General features: G+C 43.9%; 1 protein-coding gene across 1 annotated transcript; it reads left to right on the top strand.

The window, feature by feature from the left end:
* Positions 1–1,467: 1,467 nt before the first annotated feature.
* On the top strand, positions 1,468–18,473 carry POGLUT3 (protein O-glucosyltransferase 3). Its single transcript, XM_075849988.1, has 8 exons — positions 1,468–1,770; positions 3,015–3,212; positions 5,655–5,941; positions 6,108–6,324; positions 8,667–8,863; positions 11,488–11,682; positions 12,671–12,775; positions 17,851–18,473. The coding sequence occupies exons 1-8, from the start codon at positions 1,533–1,535 to the stop codon at positions 17,974–17,976; spliced, it is 1,563 nt and encodes a 520-aa protein (XP_075706103.1). The 5' UTR covers positions 1,468–1,532; the 3' UTR covers positions 17,977–18,473.
* The last annotated feature ends 2,000 nt before the right edge of the window (positions 18,474–20,473 follow it).

Genomic DNA, 20,473 nt, shown 5'->3' with positions numbered 1-20,473 from the left:
AATGAATGGAGAGAAGTGTAGACGCTGATTGGTCACTGATTGGTCAGCGTCATATACTCCTCTCCACAACGCCCACTTGGTCATCGCTAAAAGAGCCACTTCGTTTCTGTTCAGCTTTTCCGGAAAGCCGATGTGTCGGAGTACGGGTTCATAGACTTTCTATCGAGTCCGTACTCAGATACATTGATGTTGGGAAAAAGCCGAACAGACACGAAGCGGCGGAGCGCTCACTCGAGCGCCTCTGCTGCTTCGATTTAGCGATCGGTGAGGGTCTCAGTGCTCGGACCCCCACCAATCCAAACTTCTGACATGTCACTATGACATGTCAGATTTTTGTCAAGCGTTTAGTTACCCTTTAATATATACACAGATGAGTATGCAGAGCATTGCACCGCTGTCTGTACATTCCTATACACAGAGTATGCAGAGCATTGCACCGCTGTCTGTACATTCCTATGCACAGAGTATGCAGAGCATTGCTCCGCTGTCTGTACATTCCTATACACAGATGAGTATGCAGAGCATTGCACTGGTCTGTACATTCCTATACACAGATGAGTATGCAGAGCATTGCTCCGCTGTCTGTACATTCCTATACACAGAGTATGCAGAGCATTGCACCGCTGTCTGTACATTCCTATGCACAGAGTATGCAGAGCATTGCTCCGCTGTCTGTACATTCCTATACACAGATGAGTATGCAGAGCATTGCACTGGTCTGTACATTCCTATACACAGATGAGTATGCAGAGCATTGCTCCGCTGTCTGTACATTCCTATACACAGAGTATGCAGAGCATTGCACCGCTGTCTGTACATTCCTATGCACAGAGTATGCAGAGCATTGCTCCGCTGTCTGTACATTCCTATACACAGATGAGTATGCAGAGCATTGCTCCGCTGTCTGTACATTCCTATAAACAGATGAGTATGCAGAGCATTGCTTCGCTGTCTGTACATTCCTATACACAGATGAGTGCAGAGCATTGCACTGGTCTGTACATTCCTATACACAGATGAGTATGCAGAACATTGCTCCGCTGTCTGTACATTCCTATACACAGATGAGTATGCAGAGCATTGCACCGCTGTCTGTACATTCCTATACAGATGCGTGCAGAGCATTGCTCCGCTGTCTGTACATTCCTATACACAGATGAGTATGCAGAGCATTGCACCGCTGTCTGTACATTCCTATACACAGATGAGTATGCAGAGCATTGCACCGCTGTCTGTACATTCCTATATACAGATGAGTATGCAGAGCATTGCACCGCTGTCTGTACATTCCTATACACAGATGAGTATGCAGAGCATTGCTCCGCTGTCTGTACATTCCTATACACAGATGAGTATGCAGAGCATTGCTTCGCTGTCTGCACATTCCTATACACAGAGCTGCCCATTACATTACATTGCCCTCTCCAGATTGGCTGCACAACCCACCAATCACAAGCAGACAGATCTCCTGTCCCACTTCCCAAGAAAAACTTTGAATGACTCTCGCAGCCCCGGGTGTGAGTGGATGACACATGGCTCCGGGCTCTGCTCCCTGCGGCACCCCCCTGACAGTCACCAGGAGGAGGATGGCACCGCTGCTGCTACTGTTCTGTGCAGGAGTCCTCCGTGTGTCCGGGGGTACAGGACCAGTGAGCCCGGAGAGGAGCTTGGTGTGGGGGCCGGGGCTGCAGGCTGCCATTACTCTGCCCGTCAGGTACTTCTATATCCAGACTGTGAGCAGCGACGGCCGCAACTTCACCTCCTCCCCAGGTAATCAATCACGTGACCAGCAAACCTAATAATCAGTGATCCCAGACAGACAGGACCGGCGGCAGGAGTCAGGCCCCTCCCACTGACGTCATCGTTGGCCTCCCCTCATACTTGGTGTTTTAACCCGTTCACCGCTGTCGCCATTACTGCAGTGTTACATTGTCACCCACATCTCTATACACTACTTATATTCCGCCTCCCAGGAATCATTGTATATTTGTTACGTTGGCCATAAGGCGGTGCAGGCTGTGTTGCTGGCACAGTTATGGAGTCACTGTGGCTGGCAGTGTCATGTGGGGCTTATGGCTGGGGGGCATGACTAGCCGGTGCAAAAGTTATAGTCACACCCGGACTCTGGAGCCTGAGGGGTACCAAACGTTACCTCTGCACCATATAAGGTGACCAGTACTAAAAATGACATGTTATAGGTGGGGGCCCTGGTACAGATTTTACTTTGGGGCCCATGAGCTTTGTTACCCTTCTGCCTGTTACTGCCACCCTTATGGGGATACAGCGTCTGCCCCAGTTATGGGGGTACAACATCTGTCACTTATGTGGGTACAGCGTCTTCCACTGTTCTGGGGGTACAGCCTCTGCCGCTTGTTTGGGGTCCAGCGTCAGCCGCTGTTATGTGGGTACAGTGCCTGCCCCTGTTATGGGGGTACCCCATCTGTCACTTATGCGGGTACAGCGTCTTCTGCTGTCCTGGGGTTCTAACGTCTTCTGCTGTCCTGGGGTTCTAGCGCCTGCCCCTGTTATGGGGGTACAGCATCTGTCACTTATAGGGGTACAGCATCTTCCACTGGTATGGGGGTACAGCGTCTTCCACTGTTATGGGGGTACAGCGTCTGCTGCTGTCCTGGGTGTCCGGCGTCTGCCGCTGTTCTGGGTGTCCGGCGTCTGGTGCGGTTATGGAAGCGCTGGGAATTTGCACTGTACAAATTAAGAAAGTAAGAAATGAGCGTGTGATCGTACATATCAGAACTCTGATCAGGAATAAATCTTTGTATGTGATCGGGTTCCGCCATTTCCTGCAGATTCTATGTTTTTTAGCTTTTTTAATCGGTGTAGAATTGTGAGCGGCTCGTGTATGACATTATAAAGATAGCTGTGGACGCAAGACCTAAATTCACAGGATCTGGATGTTATTATCTACAATGAGCCTCTGACCTTTGACGTTGTTTTTTTAAAAAAAAAATTTTAGTTCTTTTTTAACCAAATGGCGCTACTTAATTTTTTTCTAGGGGATAAACCATTTAAGGTTGTGATTAAAGCCTTGTCTCCAAAAGAATACATCCGAATACACGTACCGGATCCACTGGACAGGAACGACGGCTCCTTCCTGATGAGATATCGCATGTATGGAAGTGTGAACGAAGGGCTGGTCATTGAAGTGCTTCATCAGGACAGGCATGTCGCTCAGTCTCCTTATATACTACAAGGTAATGTAAATGTATTACAGACCGCAGCGTAGTGAACCGCCCCTGCTATCCGCAAAATAGCTGAGCAAACCCAAAAATAACGCATGGCCGCTGGAAGGACTGCCCAAGCCCCAACGTTGCCCCGTTAGCAACTTACAGACTGTTCTACACCGTAGTCCATGGTCTGCTGATGGGATGACAGGGAAGCTGGGGGGGCGGAGCTCTCTTCCAATAAGTGTTGCTGAGGAGCATAAGAGCTGCTGACTGACAGGTCTTGTCTTAAAGGGCACGGAGGGACGTGTCACCATGACTATGGCCCAGGGGAAGGATATGTTTTTTGGGGATTTTTTTTAATAGTGTTTTCCGCAGAGGACGTTCTGAACGAAAAACTGCACCACATTTTGGTTCGGTTTTTCGTCCGGAATTCCCTGCAGGTTCCAGGGCAGTAACGCTGTGTACTTTTATGCAGCGTACTCGCCCTGTGTGAACATGGCCTATTAGTTACTGACCAAGTGAGAGCAAAGGATCATCATGAACATTAAAGGGGTTTTCCCGTTAGAGACATTTATGACATATCCACATGATACGTCATAAATGTCAGATAGATGCGAGTCCCAGAGCTGGGACCCGCATCTATCTCCAGAATGGGGCCCCCTAAACCCCGTTCTGCCGCTGTGTTGCGGCTGAATTCCGACCATGAAAAAGGTTACATGATCGGGAGTTACGAAAACAGCGTATCTCGCTTAGCTACGCTGTTTTCGTAAGCCCCATAGAACTGAATAGTAGTTACGGAAACAGCGTAGATCGCATGCTACGTTGCTTCCATAACTGCTATTCACTACTATGGGAGTTACGGAAACAGCGTAGCTAAGCGAGATACGCTGTTTTCGTAACTCCCGACCATTTAACCAGGAAGAGGCCGGGAGGCAGCGAGAACAGACAAAGCTAGAATGCGGTTTAGGGGGCCCCGTTCTATAGATAGGTGAAGGTCCCAGAGGTGGGACCCGCGTCTATCTGACATTGGATATGTCATAAATGTCTCTAACGGGAAAATCCCTTTAAGATCAATATGACATATCAAGTCCCGGCATCAATGGTGGACTCTTTGCTCACAGTGTCCTGGACCAGCTCCTCAGGTAGTTTATCTGTCCCTGATTCCAATTATAAAACAGCAGATCATTATTTGAACATTTTAGGGCCACGTATAGGACATAGGGTTCTATATCTGCTTTTTTTGTTCTTTTCTGCGATCCGAAATCCTGGGCAGCATGTACGCATGGTGAGAGCACGCAATATCGCACTTCCATTTACAACAATCCGATAATGGCGGTATCTGTAATATCACTACGGAGACGCACCGCTGTATACCGCCCTGTAAGGTTTTTGTTTTTTTTCATGCAATCACTGACTTTTGCAAACATAATTGATATGAATGAAACTATCACATTTGGGAGATTCACTTTAACAAATAATCTGAAACCACTCCGCTAAGTATTTTCATCATCTCTTGAAACCTCATATTTCAGCTCTAAACAATATTATTGGAAGGTGCGGTCGTACATTAACATTTCCTGCTGTATAATGGATTTCGACATGGCAGCGGGCTTTGTCTTGGCTTGTCGCAGATACAGCAGAGGATACATTTGATCTAATCTCTGTTTACCTTCATGTCTCCTTGTAAATCCTGTTATAGCTTTTCCCACACACCTAAGAAAATACCGACCTGTAAGGGTTAAGTCCCTAAATCCATGTAATGTCCCACAGTACAAAAGATCACACAACGTGTGAAAGTCAAGGAAAGATAATGGGGGAGATTTACGTATACTGGTGTCCCTGCTCGCGCTATACCGCACATGGCGCCAGGTTAAAAGCTTTGATAAATCAGTCGTGCTCGGTGCGACCAGCCAAAACACATTGTATTAAGAAAATAGCTTTTTTTTCTAGTGCGATTACTCAGAGCGAGCAGAATTGCATTAGTAAATCTGTCCGGTTGTCAGTCCACTTGGTATCCATCTTATTCTCTCACACACCATGACTGGTAAAATGAATGTACTGAACTAATACTCCCCACACCAGCACTGGGTACCATCTTCCTAAAGTGCCGGGGGCTGAAGAGCATGGAGATCCATCCTGGTTAATTCTGCTGACAGAACCTGTTGCTCGCTGGCAGCCGCCTGAACTTAATCATGAGAGTGTCTGACGGCAAAATAACCATTTTGAAGAACATTATCCTCTAAAATAAAAAATCACTGTATAAATCTTAGCGTTGTTGGCACTGGGCACATGTACCCCGGATCCTTTGCCCAGTGCCTGTGATCTTTTGGTGCTAGTAAACACCACATTCAATTGTATCTGAGTCCTTTCCCTCCGCTGGTTCCCCATTTCTCTTCGGTCTATAAACACTTTTTTTTTTCTTTGTACCAGGATTATCCATTCTATACTTTTTTTTTTCCCCCTTTTTAGGACCAGTTTATCATGAGTACTGTGACTGTCCTGAAGAAAACCCTGACGTTTGGCAACAGACCCTGTCATGTCCAACCAAAGAAACTCAGATCTCAAAAGACTTTGCCCCCTTCCCGACTATAGACCTGAACAGAATGCTGGAGGAAGTGCCCAGGAGGTTTGCAGAAAGACGCGGTGCCATAGTCCATTACACAGTCCTCAATAATCAGATTTATCGACGTTCCTTGGGCAAATACACTGACTTCAAAATGTTCTCAGATGAAATGTTGCAATCATTGGCAAGAAAGGTAAGAGCATGTCAAGATTTAGAAGTCCGATAATTGGAATAAACAAGGCTTGACATGTTGATATTTTTGGATTATTCAGGTATGATTGATATTTCTCCTCAGGGTAGATGTATATATGATTGTGCTGGTCTCCGACATCCATCAAATTAATAAGCATTTACTTTAGGTTCGCCTACCTGACTTCGAATTCTACATCAATGTTGGTGATTGGCCAGTGGAACACCGAAAGACCAATGATACCCCCGGTCCACTGCCTATGGTCTCGTGGTGCGGATCCTCCGATTCCAGAGACATTATTCTACCGACCTACGACATTACTCATTCTACCCTTGAAGCACTACGTGGCGTCACCAATGACCTTCTCTCTATCCAGGGCCACACAGGTAAGTTCATATCTCTCCATGAATGGCTAAATTGATACTACCGTATGTTCCTCTGGCGTTTTTGACTTTAGTATTTAATTGACCACCATTGTAAAGGGTATGTCCAGTTTTGAGCACTGTTTTACAGTTCTTATATAGATATATTCTATATAAACAGTTGTTAAAACTTTGCACTACTTATTTTGCATTTATTCTGAGTATTATACACCAGAGCTGCGTTCATAATTCTGCTGGTTGTTATTGGAACAGTCAACCAGCTTGTCTGCTGACCCACCCCTAAGGCCTCATGCACACGAACGTGTTTTTGCGTTTGCCATTCATCTGCAAAAATGCAGATGAATAGCGGACCCATTAATTTCTCGGGGCCCATATACAGTGAAGGAAATAAGTATTTGATCCCTTGCTGATTTTGTAAGTTTGTCCACTGTCAAAGACATGAACAGTCTAGAATTTTTAGGCTAGGTTAATTTTACCAGTGAGAGATAGATTATATAAAAAAAAAAAAAAACAGAAAATCACATTGTCAAAATTATATATATTTATTTGCATTGTGCACAGAGAAATAAGTATTTGATCCCTTTGGCAAACGAGACTTAATACTTGGTGGCAAAACCCTTGTTGGGAAGCATAGCAGTCAGATGTTTTTTGTAGTTGATGATGAGGTTTGCACACATGTTAGATGGAATTTTAGCCCACTCCTCTTTGCAGATCATCTGTAAATCATTAAGATTTCGAGGCTGTCGCTTGGCAACTCGGATCTTCAGCTCCCTCCATAAGTTTTCGATGGGATTAAGGTCTGGAGACTGGCTAGGCCACTCCATGACCTTAATGTGCTTCTTTTTGAGCCACTCCTTTGTTGCCTTGGCTGTATGTTTCGGGTCATTGTCATTCTGGAAGACCCAGCCACGAGCCATTTATAATGTCTTGGTGGAGGGAAGGAGGTTGTCACTCAGGATTTGACGGTACATGGCTCCATCCATTCTCCCATTGATGCGGTGAAGTAGTCCTGTGCCCTTAGCAGAGAAACACCCCCAAAACATAATGTTTCCACCTCCATGCTTGACAGTGGGGACGGTGTTCTTTGGGTCATAGGCACCATTTCTCTTCCTCCAAACACGGCGAGTTGAGTTAATGCCAAAGAGCTCAATTTTAGTCTCATCTGACCACAGCACCTTCTCCCAATCACTCTCAGAATCATCCAGATGTTCATTTGCAAACTTCAGATGGGCCTGTACATGTGCCTTCTTGAGCAGGGGGACCTTGCGGTCACTGCAGGATTTTAATGCATTACGGCATCGTGTAGGCACCAGAGGCTACAGTTGATTCTGCAGCAGCATCAGCGTTTGCAGGTAAGTAGCTACATCGACTTACCTGCAAACGCCGATGCTGCTGCAGAATCAACTGTAGCCTCTGGTGCCGATGTGTCCTCGCTCGTCCGACACGATGCAGGACCTGGGGCAGGAAGTGAGTGACGTCACAGCGTGATCTCTCGAGAACACGGCTGTGTCTGCACTGCCAGAAGCTGGGCGTTCTGAAGAGAAGTGGATGATACTTCTCGTCAGAACGCCCAGCTAGTAAAAGTAGTAAAAACGCCCCGATGTACGCACACATAATACACGCCCAGTTGTACTTTTACTTTAAAGACGCCCAGTTGGACTTTTACTTTTAAACACGCCCACTTGGACTTTTGCAAGCCTCATTTGCATAAATACAAAAATGGTCATAACTTGGCCAAAAATGCTTGTTTTTAAAAAATAAAAACGTTACTGTAATCTACATTGCAGCGCCTATCTGCTGCAATAGCAGATAGGGGTTGCAAAATCTGGTGACAGAGCCTCTTTAATGCAGGCACCAAGTGGATTTGGAGCGTGTAACTGGTCTGGAGGAGGCTGAACTCTTAATGGTTGGTAGGGGATCAAATACTTATTTCTCTGTGCAAAATGCAAATAAATATATATCATTTTGACAATGTGATTTTCTGTTTTTTTTTTTTAATATAATCTATCTCTCACTGGTAAAATTAACCTAGCCTAAAAATTCTAGACTGTTCATGACTTTGACAGTGGGCAAACTTACAAAATCAGCAAGGGATCAAATACTTATTTCCTTCACTGTATATGACCGTGGTTTCCAAGGTTTGTGCATTGGACGGGAGCCCGGACCGCAAAAAATTAGGACATGTCATTATACGGGCCAAATTTACGGTCCGGGCTCATTGAAATCAATGTGTGTACAGTCCGTGATTTGCTACGGCCGTGTGCATGAGGCCTAACAGATCCTCTACATCGGGTTACACTTCCCAGAATGTGTACGTTAAATATAAAAAAAAAATTCTCTTCCAGGTCCTGCATGGCAAAATAAAACCGAACAGGCCTTTTTCAGGGGACGAGACAGCCGGGAGGAACGTCTTCAGTTAGTGCAAATGTCTAAAAAGAACCCCGAGTTGCTAGATGCAGGTATTACTGGTTACTTCTTCTTCCGGGACATGGAGGAGCAGCTGGGAAAGGCTCCACTCATTGGATTCTTTGATTTCTTTAAGGTGAGTCTTGAAGAATCTTTGACATCTTTAAGATCCCTTAGATATCCCCTAGTTAAAAGCTGTTTGAGATGAAACCTTCTCTCATCTAGAAGTTGTACCTTGTATAGTTACCTGCCGTGTACAGGAAGGTCATTAGACAGATCTCTGTGTAAACCTTTCAGTAAGGCTCTGTACACATTACCGTTTTCAGGTTCTCGTTAGGGGTTTGGGTATATTTGACTGCAAAAATAGCAGTCATCAGCGCTATTCAGTCATTTGGCCACCCCCAATGTGTCTTTTTCTAAACTAAAAAATTCCACATTTTATGACCACTGGAGCCATCTGTTTCAGGCTTGGGAGGGCGCTGGAGCAGCTGATCGGTGGGGGTCCGGGTGTTGGACCACCCACGATCATATACTGATGACCTGTCCTGTGGATAGGTCATCAGTTGTCCATGCCTGGGCAACCCCTTTAATAATGGCTCAGTGGAAAGTTATGCTTTATGTTTCATTCCTCATTTTCAAGAGCTCTGTTTGCTGACCGTGAATAGAAACTTTCAGTCTCTGGATGTAAACAAGAAAGTCCATACAAACCTACTTCTTTTCACAGCCGAGAGGTGGATACAATTGTATCTAATCTAGGTAATTCTCTGTCAGATAATCTCTCTTCTGTCCTGATACATTGTGGCAAACTATCACTGCAAGTAAAATCTTTTGCTTACAGAGGATAGCATTACCTTGATACAATAGTATCCCCTTCTCAGTTATAAGCAGGACTAGGTCTATATAGGTATTAATCTCCTGACAGCAAACAGAAATCTTGAGGAAACAAAATAGATTACAAAGTTGCAGAAGCTTTCATTATACAGTGTACCTTATTCACATAAAACTGAATAACCCCTATGCCACAGGATATGCCACAGGATATGCCACAGGATATTTCTAAAAATGTCTGATATATGTGGGTGCCAGTTCTGAGACCTGCACCGATATCGAGAAATAAGTGCTTGCTTGACTGTTTCCGTAATTCCCATAGAACTTAAAGGGGTTTTCCCATCAGGGACTTTTATGGCATTTCCACATGATATGTTATAAATGTCAGATAGATGCGGGTCCCACCTCTAGGACCCACAGCTATCTCTAAAACTGGGCCTCCTAAACCCCGTTCTAGCTGCCTCCCGGCCACTTCCTGGCTATATGGTCAAGAGTTACGAAAACAGTGTAGCTTGCTAAGCGATGCTGTTTCCGTAACTCCCAAAGTAGTAAATGGCAGCTATGGAAGCAGCGTAGCATGCGAGCTACGCAGTTTCCGTAACTACTATTCAGTTCTATGGGACTTACGTAAACAGCGTAGCTCAGCGAACTACGCTGTTTTCTTCTTCATGGTCGGAAATCCCACAAATCAGTCAGAGCACAGAGTGGTAGAACGGGGTTTAGGGGGCCCCGTTCAGAAGATGTATGACATATCCTGTGAATATGCCATAAATGTCCGTGATGGGAAAGCCCCTTTATAGGCGTTGTCCAGGCTCAGGGCTGTTTTTTATACTGAAGAACTATCCACAGTATAGGTCACCAGTACATGATCAGTGGAGGTCCAACACCCAGACCCTGCACCGATCAGCTGCTCTGGCACCCTATGCAGGGGTCATTGCGGAAGCAGAAGAATCCGACCACTGTATAAAAGGCTTTTGCAGCTCTGCTCGAATTTAAGTGAATAGGAGCAGAGCTGCAGTAACCCAGCATGGCCGCTATGCAGTGATTGGAGCATTCTGCTTCCAGCATTTACCCCTGCATAGCTTCCGGCACCCAGGACAGCTGATCGGTGCAGGGTCCGGGTCTCGGACGCCCACCGCTCATATACTGTGGATAGGTCATCAGTATGAAAGCCAGCCCCGAACCTGGACAACCCCTTTAATGGAGTGAGCCGTGCACATGCGTGGCCTCCTCTCCACATAGTTCCTGTCTGGAATCGGCGGCTAGGGTGTAACGGGATTGGGTGACCATCGTTCTCAATATAGGTGCGTGTCCAAGAGCTGTGGATATACTATAAATATCTGACATGGGAATAACCTTATAAGAGTGCAAATAGCTGAGTTGACTGCATAGTCTTGGTTGGGAAGTTAGCCGAATACATCGGTAGTTGCCACAACTGCTTAGTATCATGGGGTCTTTATTACTCTAATATAGAGGACCGAAATATGTGGTGTGCTCTACAAACCTGCTGAGCCACAGTAACATTCAGTTTCCAGATAGCAATACTTTATTTGGATATTGCTATATTTGCCAAAACTGAATACTAGGCAATAAAAAGGGCCGATAAAACTTATTAAGAAATAATCAGAAGATGTAAAGTGAAGCCGCACCATGTTGCCAGTTCAAATAGGTAAATAATAAATGGAATTTTGGGCTTATTTAGAAAAAATAGTGAGCTTACACCTCTCCGAAGTGATGTAGTAACAGTGGGTTTTTGGTTTTGTATCTTTTCTAAAAGGCTTTTATGATATTAGAAAAAATTAGTGCCTCTCTTGTCCACAGGCTGTGCCTGGTATTGCAGCTCAACTTGTTTCGCTTCTTTGTTTTCTAATCTCCGACAACCCCTGAACTGTAACAATAAATGTTTTTCCCATCTATCACTTATTTTCGCAGTACAAATACCAGGTGAACGTGGATGGGACTGTGGCTGCATACAGGTTTCCATATCTCATGTTGGGGGACAGCCTGGTCCTAAAACAGGATTCCCCATATTATGAACACTTCTACAGTAACCTAAAACCTGGGAAACATTACATCCCCATAAAACGCAACTTAGGGGATTTGTTAGACAAGATACAGTGGGCTAAGGTAAGACGTAGTTGTATGTAACACATGTAAAAGTGTATTCTCCACTATCCTGTATGCTATTTGGATACCTCATTGCCACGTTTTTAGCAAATATAAGAATTGGCTCTATAATTGGTATGTGGTCTACTATTTGCCAATGTCCTATCATGCACATCTCTTGCTATTCGTTCACAACCCCAGAATACTAGCAGGTACATGTCCAGTGCTTTCTGTTGGAGGTCATATATATATATTCTGGTCAATATATTTGTCCGTAGGGTGTCATATAGTAGGTAATGTTGATGTTAAAGGGGTTGTCTAATCATAGACAAACCCTTTTGTGTGGGAGCCTGTGCAGCGATCAGCCGATTATGCTGGGGAAGGCCTCGGCCAGACAGGCATTTCCCCTGCAGTGGCCACTGCAGGAGAAATGTAGTATTACATGGTGGCCATTCTGATGAATGTAATACATGGATGACTGTGTGCCCGCTGGGCATATGGACAGGGCTTGACTTCATGTGACAACCTCTCTAAGTTACTTTTGTAAGGTCAATAGCCAGAAAGTCTTTTAAAGTGGAAAAGTGAAGAATTTGCATTTTAGTCCTATCGGCAACTAATACAAAGGCAGGATGCGACAAAGAGCGCAGGAGGACTCCTCCCTGAGTAAAGGGAATTAAAAAGCAATGCTTCATCCTGAGGCAAGAGGGGAGTAACCAAAACCTATTGTTTAATTATGTTTACCATATAACATGACTCTTTCAGCCACAATGGCTCTCCTCTAGGAGGAAGAAAACTCTCTAGTGCCACCTACAGGGACAGTTTTCTTCCTTCTGGAGAAGAACTATTTTCAAATTAAAAAAAATTCCAATTTTTTTTCACTAAAATTCCTTACATGCAATTGCTTCAGCCACGTGTGCTTATGTTTTCTGGTTTTGACTGTATATCATTTATTGATTTCCATTTTTGATGAGATGTTTGCTATTTGACAAAAACATTTGTTTTTCTAAAGGAAAATGATGAAGAAATTCGGAAGATTGCCAAGGAAGGTCAGACACTTGCCAGGGAACTGCTACAACCTCACAGACTCTACTGTTACTATTATAAAGTACTCCAGGTGGGAAGTACATTGCATTTATTTTTTATGCAATTTGTTTTATTTATATTTATTGTTCAGTTCACACAGGGTTTTTTGGTGTTGATTTTGACGCTTAAACCACGTCAGAATCAGCGCCAAAAAGTGCCGAAATCGCCCCCCATTGAATTCAATGAGTGGCAGAGGTGTTTTTGGTCCCCCCCGGGTAGCTTTTGGCCGCTCGCAGGGAAAAAAAAGTGGCATGTCCTTTCTTGCCGTTTCCATATGGTTTTCATGGCGTTATTTGCACGTGGTCCTTGCATTAGCTTCAATGGCCGTGGGCGAAAAATGCCGTGAAAACCGTGGGAAAAAAAGCAAAAGCAGTTCAAAATCTGCCTACAAATTCCAGGAGCAATTCTGAGGCAGGTTTTTTTCTTCCTGCAAAAAAAACTGTGTGTGAACAGGGCCTTATTGTTAGATCACAGCTTGTTATTAGCCCAGCATAAAAAAACAAACCTTAGAATAGATGTTTAACCCGTTAGTGACCGCCAATACGCCTTTTAACGGCGGCCACTAACGGGCTTTATTCTGATGCATACGCCTTTTTACGGCGCTGCATCAGGATAAAGTAAACAGCAGGGAGCCATCAAATCTCCCTGCTCTCAGCTGCTAAAGGCAGCTGAGGGCTGGGGGCGTCCCTGCTCTGCCGGGTGAGATCGATATTAGCGTGCACCGCATCTGAGTGGTTTTGGAGAGAGGGAGGGAGCTCCCTCTCTCCCCCACCGACACCCGGCGATACGATCGCTGAGTGTCTGTGTCTCCAATGGCAGCCGGGGATCTAATAAAGGCCCCCAGGTCTCTGGCATGACCTAGCAGATGCCTGTCCGTTTTACGGACAGGCAGTAATACACCGCAATACAAAAGTATTGCAGTGTATTATAATAGCGATCGGAGAATCGCATATTAAAGTCCCCTAGTGGAACTAGTGAAAAAGTAAAAAAAAAAGTTTAATAAAGTTAATTTTAAAAAAAATGTGAAAAAAAATGAAAAACCCAGCTTTTCCCCTTACAAAATGCTTTACTGTTAAAAAAAACAAAATAAAGTAAAAAGTTACACATATTTGGTATCACCGCGTCCGTAACGACCCCGACTATAAAGCTATTACATTATTTAACCCGCACGGTGAACGGCGTAAAAAATGTAATAAACAACTATGAAAAAATTGCTGTTTTCTGTGAATCCTGACTTTAAAAAAATGTGATAAAAAGTGATCAAAAAGTCTTATATACTCCAAAATGGTACCAATAAAAACTACAAGTCGTCCCGCAAAAAAAAAGCCCTCATACAACCGTATTGGCGAAAAAATAATTTTGAAAAAAAAGCGTTTTTACTGTGTAAAAGTAGTAAAACATACAAAACCTATACAAATTTGGTATCGTTGCAATCGTAACAACCCGCTGAATAAAGGTATTGTGTTATTTATATCACACGGTAAACGGCGTAGATTTAAGATGCGAAAAAGAGTGCCATAATATGTCCCCCAAAATGGTGCTATTAAAAAATACAACTTGTCCCGCAAAAAACAAGACCTTATACAGCTATGTCGACGCAAAAATAAAAAGGTTATAGCTATTGGAATGCGACGATGGAAAAACGTAAAAAAACGGTTTAAAATAGGCTGGTCATTAAGGGGTTAAGAGAAAATGTTTATCTTTTTTTACAGCTGTGAAACGTTTGTTCTCTAATACATTTGGAATAATACCAAACCTAGAATTGCCTTTTACGCTCTCACTTTCCCTAAACGGTCCGGAGGTATTGGACTTCCAGATATCGAAACTTATTATCGTTCTGTACGATTTGTTCACATAATAGAGTGGCTTGATCCTTCTTCTCCTAAACTCAATGTCCCCATGGAGGAAGCAACAATAGGTATTCCGCTGATGTCCCGTTTGTGGCTGGACTCTCATAAAGCCGCTCCATTTCTAGCAAGTGTTCCTCAAACATGGATGATTAAAGGAGAGATCCGGCCTTTGCACAAAATTTCATCCCCTTTGATGTCCGTAAGGCTTCGTTCACATCTGCGTCGGGACTCCGTTCATGGGTTCCGTCTGAGCTTTCCGTCAGGGGAACCCATGAATGGAATCCAAACTGGAACAAACGGAAACCATAGGTTTCCATCACCATTCATTTCAATGGTGACGGAACCGGTTTGTCACCGTTGTGCAAGGATTCTGTCGTTTTGATGGAATCAATACCGTAGTTGACTGCGCTATTCATTCCGTCAAAACCACGGAACCCTTACACAACGGTGACAAACGGAAACCATTTGCACTGCAGCCGTCACCATTGAAATTAATGGTGATGCACACGGAAACCTTTTGTTTCAGTTTGGATTCTGTTCATGGGTTCCCCTGACGGCAAGCTCAGACGGAACCCATGAACGGAGCCCTGACGCAGATGTGAATGAAGCCTTCAAGACATAGTACTCTCTCAAAGCAAAGTCCCTAAAGACTGTCCGGCCTTGCCAAGCGCAGCATCCTGCATCACGCATGATTCCATTTTGAAAGATGGGGCTATCCCCCACATACCAAGAATTGAAAACACACCCAAGTTTTTCTTCCCTCAATTTTCTATCCCATTATCTCAGACAATGCTACCTGGGAGCTCTTGAACAGGAATCTCTTGACCGCCCAAGTTGGAGAAACTTCTACTCCTCTGACAACCACCTAAAAAATTAATATCGCTCTTATAAAATAATCTCATTAAACTGAGATCGACAGCTCAACCTACTTTTCTTAAATCCTGGGAACTCAAATTACACAAAACTTTTACTAAAGACGAGGTAGAAGAGATTCACAGAAACTACAAGACTCTTCATACAAACTTACCACTAGGTGGTATAAGACCCCCTGGATTCTACATATAATTTGTACTGAGATGTAATAAAGTTCTGGGTACCTACCTCCACTTATGGCGGGGATGTGAAAAAATTGCCCCTTATTGGGAACAAGTACAAACTTTACTAAATCCCATTACCCATTCCTCCATCACTAGAACTCCACGCTTACTGTTTCTGAATATACGGCCGACTTTCCCTAGAGGAGCTAGGACAACAACTTTTCAGTGCAGCTAAGACGCTTATACCTCTGTACTGGAAGTCAGAAGTAGCTCAACCAATCGGCCATTGGCTTACAAAGGGAGCCCAAATAGCAAGAATGGAGGAGCTTTCTCTCTGGAATTCCGTAGCTATACTAAATTCCAGGAAACCTGCAGAAATTGGTTTGTTGTTGTTACCCTGTTTCTTATTAATCTGAAGAACAGCTCTTTTCACTTGTATGTTCTTCAGACATATCCCTCAATAACCATCTGTAAATAATATGTACTATTGTTTTATTGTTATTTTGATTCCCTAAATTTGATGCTTTTTCAACTTATGTCAAAATTCAATAAAAAGTTATCGATTAAACAAATAGGATTTAAAACTTAAAACACTGAAACAAAAAAAAATAAAAAAATAAAAAAAAAATATATATATATACACACCAGTAGAAAAACGGCAGCACTCTGTTTCCAAATACGATATCATGTAATAAAGGGTGCCAGCTGATAGTCCTGATCCAAAGGCTTAACACATATCCAAGAAGAAAATTCAGCAGCACTCCGATGATGATGAAAAAAAAAGCTGAAGTTTATTGTGCCAACATGGCAAATGCAACGTTTCCGTCCCACCTTGGGACCTTTCTCAAGCATATATATATATATATATAAGGAGGCCTTCGTGTACCCGAAGCACCATTAAAGGGGTATTCACATCTGAGTCATTCATGTCACGCGACTACCTTTCAGCCTGGCGAGGCGACCACTGGACACCATATTCAGGTGGAGAATAAATGGAGAGGTGGTCGCAAATGTGAGTGGCGCTCTCCAATCATTTCTATGGGAGTTACAAAAACAGCCAAGTCAGCTTGCTCAGCTATTTCCGTAACTCCCATAGTAATCAATTGAAAGAGCTACAGCCACCACTCCATTGATTCACCTCCTGGACGTGGGTGGGGTGACCCCTGTTCTGGAGATAGGTGCGGGTCCCAGAGCTTGATATGCAATAAATGTCTTAGATGGGAATACGCCTTTTAAATGTTTGGCCAATAGGTTCCTACACAAGCATTGTAAAGGGCCTTTTACACGGCCAATGATTGGGCAAACGAGCGTCCATATGAATGCTCGTTCCCGATAAACAGGGCAATTATCAGCAGATGAGCGAGCAAACACTTGTTCATCGGCTGATCTGCTCGTTTATGCGGCCCAAAAACATGGTCGTTAGTCGGCAGCACATCTCCCTGTGTAAACGGAGAGATGCGCTGCCGACAAGATAGAAATGTATGTAGTAACGATCGCTCGTCCCCATACATTACCGATCATTGATCCTCCGCCATTTTCAGCCGTTTTTTATTTTGCATGTGAACATACCCTGAGGGTGTGTTCGCACGCAGTGTTTTCAGGCGTTTTTGAGGGCGTAAAAAACAAGCTAAACTCCTACAAATATCTGCCCATTGATTTCAATGGGAAAAGCGGCGTTTCGTTCAGACGGGGCGTTTTTTTATGCGGCCGTTTAAAAAAACGGCGCATAAAAAAAGCCCCGTAAAAAGAAGTGCATGTCACTTCTGGAGTGGTTTTTCATTGTGTCAATAGAAAAACGGCTCCAAAAAAACGTTTGAAGCTTTAAAAACAGCTTCAAATCAGAGGCTGTTTTCCCTTGAAAACAGCTCCGTATTTTACAGTCGTTTTTACTTTAGCGTGTGAACATACCCTTAGGGTTGTAATCTGGCAGATCCTGATTGGAAAACCTGTGTATGGAGTCAGTATGACGATTTGCATCCATTTGTACCTTAACCCCTTAAGGACCAGGACAGGTTTTCCCTTTAGGACGACAGGAGTTATTTATTTTCTTTAAGTTTTTTTGCTCCTCGCATTTCTATGGCCATAACCTCTTCTTCTCTTTTTTTTTTTTGAGTGACAATTTTTTTTATGTGCATCTAATGGGGAAAAATAAAATGTAAAAAGTGATGGTTACCAACCTTAAAATGTGTTGCACTAACTGTAGATATCATTGTTTTCAGATGTACGCCAAACGTCAAATAAGTCGGCCGGAAATCCGTGATGAAATGGAACACGTTCCTCAGCCAGATGATAACTCCGCCGACTGTAATTGTCACAGAAAGAAGATTAATAAAGATGAATTATAGTCCATAATGTGGAAGGCTGTGTCACACTGGATGATGGAAAAGTAGTACTGTACTAATGTGGTCAGTGACGGACATTCCTGGAGAATTTCTGCCTTCAGCCAAGCACAACGTATTTTCCCTTAGTCATATTTCCTGAGCAATGAGGGCCAAGCTCACATACCCTCTGACATGTCTATACAGTATTTCGGAAGGTCCAGGTTCTTGCACCCCCCCCCCCCCCCCCCCGGTTTCCATTCTGTCACATCGGTCACAATGGGATATGGTAAACATGACTGCTAAGGACCAGACTCTCCCTCGTCCATGTTTGATGGGACTGTCGGATTTCACTGCTGATCATCCTCTTACCACAGCAGCACATTTTGGAATACACACTCCATGTTCAAAAGGGAAGGAAAAAATAATCATGAAGAGTAAAGTGATGTTTTGTCTATAACGTGTCAATGCTGCAAATGTACAAATTTGTATTTACTGTTTTGTATTATGAATTTACAAGAAAATTTGTTTTTGTATGTGCTTTATTTATGATTACCGGTACCGCTCAGCATTTCACCGCATGGTTCCTCTATAGTCAACCACCGCCACAAAAAAATGGCAACTCCATCCCAGCAGTTAAAGAAGTTTTCCAGGATTAAAAAAAAAAAAAAGGGGTATGCTTTCTTCCAGAAACAGCACCACTTCTTTCCATAGGTTGTGTCAGGTATTGCAGCTGAGCCTCATTTACTTAAATGGAGCTCAGCTGCATTACCTTAAAGAGCCTTGATGGCAAGGTTGGCACTGTTTCTGGGGAAATCTGCAAAAGGCAGTGGAGGAAAAAGCTTGTTTGGTACCCAAGGAAAATATGGCATAACGTGATTGGAAAACTAAGTTAACAGCCAATCCTAAGATTTACTGCATATCGATAGAAGGCAGTGTGAACCCAAGGAACCCCCCAATATAGCAGAACACAGAGGCCCCATAGGAGCATGAAATCTTCATTATTCTCTATAGGTGATCTAGGATCATTGAGGGTTTAGGGGTCAGGATATAATAATGCATTAGTGCTCATTTGTTATTTATCTCAATCTACACTATATAGCCAAAAGTATGTGGACACCCCTACTGATTTTTCAGCCACACCCATTCCAAACAGGTGCATAAAATCAAGCACACAGCCATACGGTCTCCATAGACAATCATTGCTAGTAGTATGAGTTCTGAAGAGATCAGTGACTTTAAACATGGCACTATCATAGGATGCCACCTTTGCCACAAGTCAGGCCCCATGCACACGACCGTATCCGCAAATACTGACCGGAAATACGGATCCTTATTGCTTTATAGTCATCAGCAACGTACCCATTTCTGCTGAATGGTATCCGCAAATACGGTCCGTAGTGCATCCGTATTATATCCGTAAATACGGATCCGCAAAAAAAAGAGGCCTGGTTGATGGGAAATCCCCTTTCTGTCGCTTAGCAACACTTCTGTATTTGCGGATGGCTATCCGTATTTGGGGACGCACTTCCGTAGCCATCCGCAATTTTGGCTTCCCCCATAGACTTCTATGGAGGAGTCCGTGCCGCAATTACGGACCAAGAACGGACATGCTCCATAATTCCCGGCACAGTTCTGCGGAACGGACACTCATCCGTAGCTATACAGAAAGGTGTCCGCGTTCAATGGAAGGGAATGGGTCAGTTTTTGCAGACCGCAATTACGGATGTTTTTTATGGTCGTGTGCATGGGGCCTTAGTCTGTAAAATGTTTGGATTGGCTAGATCTGCCCCAGTCAACTCTAAGGCCCCATGCACACGACAGTATTTTTCATCAGTAATTACGGACCCATTCATTTCTATTGGCCACGCACAACATTCAGTATTTTTACTGATGGGGGTCTGTGCTGAAAAAATGATAGAACCGGTCCTATTCTAGTCAGTAATTACGGCGAGGACTCTCCCATAGAAGTGTATGGGAGCTTCCGTAAACCGTCCGTATTTATGGAAGCATTGCTAGGCAACATGTTGACATCATTTGCAACCTCCCTCTTTTTGTACGGATCCGTATATACAATACAGATGCAATACGGACCGTATTTACGGACAGTATTTCGGGATAGATGAAAATACTGTCGTACAGCTCAGTCACGTAGTGGTAGACCAGGCAAACTCCCAGAGAACGGAAACGCCAAGGGCTGATCTGCGTGGTGCATAAACATTGCCTATCCTCTATCTCGACACTTACTACAGAGATCCAAACTACCTCTCGACGTGACATCAGTACAAGAATTGTGCATCTGTAGCTTCATTATATTGGTTTCATGGTGATGCTGCTGCATACGAGCCAAAGATCACCATGCACAATGCCAAGCGTATGGGGTGGTGTAAAGCACGGCGTCACTGGACTCTGGAGCAGTGGAAACGTGTTCTCTGGAGTGATGAGTCATGTTTCACTATCGGGCAGTCTGATGGATGGATGCCAGGAGAACGTTGACTACCGGAATACATAGTGCCACCTGTAA

This window comes from Rhinoderma darwinii, chromosome 2, assembly GCF_050947455.1.
Source record: "Rhinoderma darwinii isolate aRhiDar2 chromosome 2, aRhiDar2.hap1, whole genome shotgun sequence".
Classification (NCBI taxonomy): Eukaryota; Metazoa; Chordata; class Amphibia; order Anura; family Rhinodermatidae; genus Rhinoderma; species Rhinoderma darwinii.
The sequence above is the reverse complement of the archived record's forward strand: the minus strand, read 5'-3'. Positions and strand labels throughout refer to the sequence as shown.